At 42.0% G+C, this 9,107-nt stretch overlaps 1 protein-coding gene across 2 annotated transcripts in view; it reads right to left on the bottom strand.

Moving 5' to 3' along the window:
• Positions 1-3,326: 3,326 nt before the first annotated feature.
• The window catches only part of LOC145468095 (patched domain-containing protein 3-like), a 36,778-nt gene continuing 30,997 nt past the window's right edge, over positions 3,327-9,107 (bottom strand). For both annotated transcript variants that reach the window (XM_081451776.1, XM_081451775.1), the window contains exons 21-24: positions 8,542-8,686; positions 8,073-8,194; positions 6,659-7,028; positions 3,327-6,042 (exon numbers count right to left, since the gene is read on the bottom strand). In XM_081451776.1, coding sequence (XP_081307902.1) covers positions 5,957-6,042; positions 6,659-7,028; positions 8,073-8,194; positions 8,542-8,686 — 723 coding nt within the window. In that variant the 3' untranslated portion in view covers positions 3,327-5,956. The remainder of the gene's footprint in view (positions 6,043-6,658; positions 7,029-8,072; positions 8,195-8,541; positions 8,687-9,107) is intronic.

Genomic DNA, 9,107 nt, shown 5'->3' with positions numbered 1-9,107 from the left:
AATTTATCGGCTCGTGTTCTAATTTATCATTGCCCGTTTTATAGAGCTTCTTTTTTAGTCTTGCGCATTTTCGCTTCAAACTCTTACAAACTTCGAGGTAAAGACGTAACCGGAAGTAATGTTGAATTTTTGCGTTTGACCGCTGAGAAGTATAAACGCAGGGAAATTTTCGCGCCAAAAATCAGTTTGCTGCAATACGCGTTTTGCCTTTCATAGTCTCGTGGTCGAAGGTCGACATGTTGTGTTCGCAAAAGTAACGTCCAAAAACTGAGAAATATGGACGGTCTTTTCCACATTTTCCCGGCAGGAGGAAGGAAGGAGAGTATTTAAGGTAAGACATAAAGAATTCTTGCCTAAAAGAGTTTTATTTTCCAACCAAAAACAATTAAAATAGAAATTGTTTGTAACCAGGTATTTGACACATTTTTGACACGAGTAAACGATGTTTACGTTAAGATATTAAAATAACTGAATTTGGCTACGAAACTCCTGAATTTCGAGCAATTTCCAACTCTTTCTGCTTTGGCAAAAGTATCGTTATCATATGATATGACCTAAACAACGCTAGTGTCGACCGAAGCGCAACAAACTCGCTTCTTGTTTCGAATAATTTACAACTTTGTATCACATGGCCGCCATTTGGAAATGTGCGTTTATTGTAACACTTGTTGGGCCGTCTTCAACAGCTTTAGCATAAACAATACGTTGCTAACTTTCGACTCCGTTGGAATTAAAATTTTGCGCATTTCGTCTGTTTAAATCTCCAATATGTTTTTACTTGGTTCGTCGCGTTACGAAAATTATTGTAAAAATTCATTCCAGTGCAAGGTTAATTTTAAAATCTTCACCCACATTTTCAATGTTTCCCGTAGTACGGACTATTACGGAGTAATAAGAAGACCTTGGGAAATCAGTATTATATTTAGCCGAGTGTGACATTGTTTCAGTCGCTTGTTTATAACAGAGGACAAAATATATTTTAAAAAATCACCTTTTTCAAGGTTCGCCATCTTCCAGAATCGCCGAAAATCAGAAAGGTTAGAATATTCCTTCGTCCCACACGTCAACTCATGATGTTGTTGCACAAGGTACTCATGGAATTTGACTTGTCAAAACCATGCCTGCCCTATATAGACTCAGAAATTCTTTCTCTTATTGCCTTACTGTGTAGGGGGTGTGGTGTAGACGTTGTTGGGGGAATTAGCTGACATGTAGACAAAATGTAGAAACGCAACGTATATTCTGAACGATAAACAGGAAGTTCTGACAATACTCTATACTCGTGAAACGCATGAAGAAGATATCGGTTCTCTCGCTCGATCTCGACTTAGTTCCATGTGCTCTGTCACGTGACCTTGTTTGTGTCCCATGATTCCACTACAGTGGGAAAGGGGGGGAAGGGGGTCATGGACTACACACCACTGTTCCACTGTTGGTGCTATTACAAACTGTGACAACCCATCCCATTTGTGACTTCATGTTTTATAAGACCTGTACCTGGAAGTTTCTCTAATTTTTGCATGGCCAGGACTTTAATTTACTGATTCTTTGAGGACCATTCTCAACGTTTTTGCATCTCATGCTTTCGCTTGCACTTCTAATTCGTGTTGTTTTTATCAGTTATTACAAATCTGATGTGAGAGTAGAAGTTTTACCAGTCTCTATTCTTTCTCTCAGGTACAAGTTTAGTTCCGTAAAGGCAGTTGGGGTTACAAAGGACTGTAAGTGATAATGTGCATCCACTCGCACTCCCTAGTTAAATCCCCGTTAGACAATTATGATATGCGCATTGTTGGAATTTTTCCGAAACACCGAGCCCTTTCATTGGTTACTTAGAGGTCCCATGACATCAAACATTGAAGGTTTTTCCCGGTAAATGTCTAAATGAAATCTATGACGTCTGAGGGTAACACTACACTGTTACCCGCTAATGTTGCAACCTCGTTCCAGGGTCTCTCATCCTTCCGCCATTTCTGGGTATGCGGGAAGTTGAAAGACCCTGGGAACGGCGTTGCGAATGTTGACCAACGCCCATTGTTTTTACATTGGATCTTCCAATGTCTTGCATACATACAATAACTTGTTACATACATACATCATTCCTAGAAAAATTGGTTTTCTTTGCCCCCTGCTGTAATACTTTGTTGTTTCTTGATCGTTAGCGCGAGACTGAACGGTCAAAGCACAATTGCCTTCTTCTAAACTAGTTATAATGCAAGTCATCGTGACGCCACGTAATATGGGTGATGTAGCAGGTCTCGTAAGGTCTCACATGAATGGCTTGCTACCCTTTGAGAGAACAATAGAACAAACAACAGAAACAATGCCCCTAGCCCTAAAACAATAACAGCTGCTAACAATGAAGAGAATTACAAGCTTTCGAGAGCTGCTACACTTTTGAGTAATATCCCTTAAGCTTAGAAGTTTTGTCTCCCTTTGATAAATACAGTGGACTATATAGTGGCCCTTAAACTTGTGACTTACTATATTATTTACAGTTTTTGATTTCTCCACGTAACAGGCACACAGAACAAACCCCCTGACATTGCGTTTTTACTTGACGGCTCTAGCTACGCGGGTGAACTAAGCTTTAACCGAGAGAGGACTTTTGCCGCGTCTCTTTCTCGGCGGGTTGCAAGGAAGGAAAAAAATCTGCGCATCGATGTCGCTACTTATGGCGACAGGGCGCACCTGTACTTGGGTTTTGGGCTACACTGCAACTTGAAGCAAGATCTCAACTCATAAAAAAACATCCCGTTTCCAGTTCACGCAAATAGGCGAGTTGATAGTGCGTTGGGCCCTGCCTTGCGGTACTTCTTCCCGGCCCCCAGAAGGAACAATCCTTGCATCTCCACGCGTTCTCTGGTTGTGGTTGTCACACAGACGGGACAATCATCGCATGTTATCCTCAAAAGGCTCCAAAAACTTCGTTCAGCGTTCCGTCGGCGGGGCGTGCGGGTGTATGCTGTAGTTGTAGGCAAAGTTGGCGCGGTGGTTCGTGAACATCTTCAACGCATCCCGTACATAAACAGGCCCCTCGATGTCGTCCCATCTTTCAGAAAACTTTCCAAGAAAGAGGGTGCAATAACGCGGGCTATTCGTCGGCAGATGGTATGTTGAAATGTGTTGTGTATATCTGCTTGCAAAACATCGCTCTTTAGGTCATGTGTTCACCGCTCTCTGTTCTTGCTAATAGTTTAGAGCCAATTTTATAATTCAGCGCTGTGTTTGGAAGTTACTCAAGCTGGAGAGGGAAGGTGCAAAATTAAGTCTTGATGGAGGGGGGTAGGGCGCTAGGTAGGCTCAATTGCCATGCAGCGCGGCTGTGGTGTGGGGCAAGGGGCACGGGGTCACAAAGTGATTGTAAATCGTGCCTAGGGGTTAGCTTGCATTCGTAATCCTCAGCCAAGTTGATCTTAGAAGTTAATGGTTTTGTCTTGTTTACGATATGACACGGTATAAATTAGAAACCTAAAGTTCGAACCCAGATTTTGTTCTGAGTCACATTACTGCTCCTGAGAATTCTCCATTATTTTTTGCGCTGAAATCGTCTGACCTTCACCGTTGTTTGTGGAGTCGCCATTTCGAACAATTTTGCGAGCGAAATCTGGGAAAAAGACACAGTGTTGTGGCTAAGGGGACAGGAAGGGGAAGAGTTTCAAAGAAGCAGTGGGTCACTATTCTTGTACCCAGAGCCCATTGTCTAAAAGAGACAGTGGGCTCTGGGGACGAAAATGTTAGGTCACTACTATGACGATATTCATTTGTCTTACATGACGTTACGATATTTCAGTTTTCGTACATGAATTTTGTTACAAAACATATTTAAAAATATTGAAATATGAATATCAGTAGAAAATACATAAATGCTTTACCCACAAATGCTAGTAGCCCTTGAAAATTTGAATATTCTACTACTAATACCAAGGGAGAAACAGTTGTTGGTTTCGACCTCTGGGCAATTTTCTTGCTCAACTTAATATATTTGACTGTGTTTCTTGTTTTTACTTACAGCGCAAACAAACATGTACCAACCGCGCAGGTGTTTCCCAGACTACCGCAGAGAGCGCCCGCGGCGTGTTCGGCCCAGCGATGGCAAACGAAGAAGATGTAGAGTCATGCTTTGCGTTTTAGTGGAATGGTAGAGAAGTCGTAGTAAACCCACTGACCGAAAATAACCAACTCATGTAATGAAGGGTTGTATCAAGTTTTGCACATGAAATAAAAGTTTACTGAGAGACAGGGCAAACAAAATCACCGGCTGACATTAAGTATTTCATGATCTTGTACAGAGCGTGGTAGAGATGGGTTAGCCCGTGACACAGCTGCCCTCGCCGAATGAAAAACTAGTGACACAGTCGAGAGATGGGGTACGGTACTGACGTCATTCACAAACCGAGCAATGTTCCTTTGTAGCAACCAGCCAAAACTCTTTAAAATTTTTTCAAACGACTGACTTATTCTCTGATTATGTAACTTCATATTGTGCGCTGTCTGTTATAACGGCAATAACGCTTCGGTAACATGTTTCCAAAGATAAGGGAGAAGTCAAAGACTTGTGGGGGAATTGAATCTACTTTGCTGTCTTACAAAAGTGAGTGATCCGCGCTTCGCCGCTCGAAGAAAAGAAAACAGTGACAAAATCAAAAAGAAGAGATTTTTATTGAATAAAACTGTGTTCTGTTGACTGTCGCAACCACCTGCGTCACTACAGAAAGAAGTCTAAGAAGAAGAAATCTATCGACCCGTTACAAGAGAGGATGAAGGGTAAGCGACTTAATCCTCCATAAAGACGTCATTCCTAAAGTAATCCCTCTCTTTAAAGGAGCTCAATCACAGTATTTTGAGTAATTTTGGCCACGCACAAAATTACCCTGAAATTGAAGGAAACCTGAAAATAGTAGTTTATAAAGATAGAAAAGCAGTTAAAAGATACTAATAGACCGTAAAGGAACAAGGATGGTTAAGAATGGAGAAGATTAATACGGATTACAAACGACAATCCTTCAAGTTGTTACCACGCGCGTTGCGTAGATGTTTTCGTGGAGGATGGAAAGAAGTGCAGACTCTCGCTTAGGCTGTCCACGCGAACAGAATACGCTTCAAAGGATTGGCTATTTCTACACGCTTCTGGGATTTCCAAATCCGGGAGTGATCTAAAAAAATTATTTTGGGAGGGATAACCTTGGAAATAAGGCCTATATGGAGTATTAACTCTTCTACTCTTTATCCTCTCTTGCCAGTTAATAAGAAAATTTCGATCGACGTTGATAGGACTAAATGTTTGTGGCCCTTAGGCGATCTTAAAGAAGCGGTTCCACTGTACATTGTCTCTTTTTTGAAACTACGATAAATAAAATTATAAAATTGAGTCATCCGTAATGATTAGAAGCCTAGAGACTTAAGTTTGATATCCGTTTATCCCCTCTTTGATTTACCCCATAAAAAAAAACAGGCTCGCAAACACCCTTAAAGATATTACTCAAGGCTTCAACCAGGATTTTAGAATATGTTAAAACCATATTGTTCTGATGGAATAACTACAGGTAGCTCTTTTAGAATCGGCTTTATAGCATTTAGTGCCCGCGCTAAACGCTGAAAGCGGTTGATTCCTATAAAAACTCTACTTTTGCGATAAATTTGAGCCATTTTCAAAATGGCGAATTTTACCGTAAAAAGATCTATTACCCAGTAAGGAAACCAACATACTCTAATGTGTTTTGGCAGCACATTTTACCGTCATAAAAACCTAGGTTGCGCTACAAAAGTATTCAAATAATTTGTTCGTACGGTTGGAAACTGATCTGGCTCACTAGCCCTGCGTCGGCTGTCTTACAGCTTATTGACTTGAAATATATATTTACATATTATACCAGTGCATAGAAGTGAACTTCATTCACTTCCATTGCCATAGCCTGTTCAATCTTGAATTAACAAGATGAAGAGGTCACACACGTTAATGCCATGCTTTATAGAGGTCTATAGTAGCACACACTCCTTCATTTTCTCTGCAGCCTGATTCCAATGTAGAAACATCCAGTTCTGAGAGAAAAGTCAAGAAGACAACAAAAATTTATACGATTGCATTTTCATATTTACCCCAATGTCCCCATAAGTGAAAACAAAGCGTACTTTACGGGTTTGTGAGCGGTTCTACAGGAGTTTGTACGGATTTGAAATTCTATCAAGAGCTATCTCCGTTTAGAACTGAGAATTTTATAATTACCGAGGAAAACATGACACCATTTGCCATTAAGTTGCAGCGGCAGCTGCTACGGTCCCCTATACCTAACTTTTGTATATCCCCCAGTCTGTTCCAGGCGTTTGGTTAGTAGTTGGTAAGCCCGCGCAAAGAACGAATGGAAAAAAAGGCCAGGGATTTCGGGCGAAAACGGCCGTAACTTCCCCCTATTCCAGATCCCTTTGTTCTTTCGCTCGCCTCGTTTCCCTTTGGCACGCGGCCATAAACAGTCTAAACAGAGAGCCTGGAACAGGCTAGCGAATCTCCACATGAAAACTACAAACGATCCAACAAACGAAACGCGCTGTATTTTTTATCTGGCCTCTGGTTCCAAAAAAAAAACTTAACCTAAACAACCATTTATCGCTTGACAGTACATTCGTGTTTCACTACGCGGTGTGCAGTCTCCAACTTTACCTGCAATTGATCGACGGAAATTCCCGTCGTGGTTATGTGTATCCCCTGTTGACGCAATGGTTTTGTCCTTGGCCACATGATCGCCACTGTTAGTGTCTAGACTTTGATCGGGTTGGCAAGGCAACACCAACTGGTCTGGGTTGAGCAAGGAAAAATCGTACGATTTTGACAGGGTGATTTTGCTGTTGTTGTTGTTGATTGGACAATCACCAATAGCGCCTGGACATTCAACAGGATTAAGGGATTGAGTAGATAACTGCAGTGGGTGTACCCGAGAGGAATTGTATGGTGTCGGTCCAATACAGGAAAGGATAACGGGAAGATAACACAAGCCATGAAATAATCCATAAAACACAACACAGAAAAACACCTGCAAATTAACAACACAAAACATATAAGCCGAACAGGTGTTATGTGGCGGTTTACACATATTTGTTCCACGCATGGTCAAATTAACAAAATGGTAAACGCCATAGCGTGCACTATTGAGTTATGGATGCACGCGGGAGGTTGCTAAGCACGAAAGAAGCGTAAGAGTCGCACTCGGCTATCGCCTCGTGCGACTCTAGCTCCTTGAGTGCTTAGCAAACCTCCCAAGTGCATCCATAACTCAATAGTGCACGCTATGGCGTTTACCATTTGTTTTATAACATAACATTTGAGACATTGGAACAACAGAAGTCCTTTTATTGAGCTACATCACAAAAATGTTCGTTTAGTCTTACATGAAGAGAGAAAACAAGCGCGCGAAAATTCATTCATGACAACCGACTGCGCACCAGTAATTCGATAAAGTTTCATCTTCAGACAACTGTGAAGACAGTTTCGCATTTCTGGCAGAAGAACGTCGGCCATTACTTTGGAAACAATGTCTGTCAAAAGTTTTGCTTTGTAAACATTAGCACATACGTCAGCAGCGTACACCCATGGGCAAATAGTAGACGCTAAATTAACCAATCAGAGCGCGCGCTTTGCTTTAGTTATGTTATAATATTTAATTGCTGCGCAGCATACTAATGTGGGCATGCACGGCGGTTGTATAGAGTTGCTGGGTGTTTACAATAAGTCTCGTTTTTATGTCTCATCAGACACGAAAACGAGATTCCACGAGGGTTGCACCAGTACAAGAATGAGTAACAATATCGGTAAATGAAGAGGTTCAGGTCTGAACTGTTAGGGTAAGTGACCAAAGGCGTTGGAGGGGTGGTGCGGAGGGGGGGGGGGGGTGCCCTGTAAGCAATAACTGCTTATGCTAGCATGCTACACAAATCTGAATATGTTCCGGCTCTGTGAAGAGGTTTGCGCCAAGTGCAAACTACTTTATCTTTAATTCCAGTTTTGACAATTGATAATTTCACTCGCGCGCTACCATCTGAACTCCCGTACTTATAGTTTTCTCCAAATAACTACTCACCTTAAAGAAAGTCATGGAGACATAAGATTTGGAAAAGATCAGAAGTACTACAGCCAAGAACGTACTAAAGCCACCATTCCATACCGCTGGTCCAATGTCACGAAGAGTAACGCGGGCTCGTTCTGAGTGAAAAGAATGTAAGAAAAGTCAACCTGCATTCAAGTTTGGGACCCTAATAAAGAGATTACTTTTCTTTTACAAGACAAATTATTATACAACTGAGGGATTTTACTCAAAGGAATTCACTATATTACAGCCCAGACATGAGCCTCCGAGGGAAAGAGAAAGAGAGGTCGGGAGAAGTCCAGAGCAGGGTGGCAGTCCTGGAGTGTGGTGCGTGCCCTCTGGCACAAAGAGTTAAGTGAAGGTGAAGCTGAGAAAGTGTAAGGAAGGTACCAAACCCAAAGTAATTCAGCTTTTCAACCTCGTCGGAGAACTAATTTAAATCAAAACTAAGGCACGGGCTTACCCATTCGCGAGCCAGCTATCGTCATGAACATGTGTCCTACATGAGACGCGTAATCCACAGACAGACCAACCGCCAACACAAGGAACATGGTGGTCACTATATCGATTGTCAGATCCCAGAAATACATTGTTCCCATGATGTTAACCTGTTTATGCGTGACAAATGTACAGACGGTAGTTCAAGACGAAATTCCACGTGCACTGATACACGCATCATTTCCTTTGAGCATAAATCTACTAGCTTTCTATCACGAATGCCGTTCTCTTATTGGCTACGCTAAGCTCTAAGCGCGGAACAAGTTCAAAACATGTCGGATGACACCATCAGCCGAGGTGCCTCTGTTCTTACTTTCCCTGGGGGGACCACTATGTTTTCAAGAAGAGGGGGGAAAAGATTCCAGGGCTTCTATGCGTGTGATGCTGCGTCCTCGTCAACTTACTATCACGCGATATAAATCTCGAGCTCATAATCTAATAGACCTTTCCCGCATTCCAACAAACAATGGCGCCGAGTCGAGGTCAGGGTGAACAAAAATACAGCAAATGTATGAAAATGTCCACCCCAAC

Source organism: Orbicella franksi, chromosome 14 (assembly GCF_964199315.1).
Source record: "Orbicella franksi chromosome 14, jaOrbFran1.1, whole genome shotgun sequence".
Taxonomy (NCBI): domain Eukaryota; kingdom Metazoa; phylum Cnidaria; class Anthozoa; order Scleractinia; family Merulinidae; genus Orbicella; species Orbicella franksi.
The sequence above is the reverse complement of the archived record's forward strand: the minus strand, read 5'-3'. Positions and strand labels throughout refer to the sequence as shown.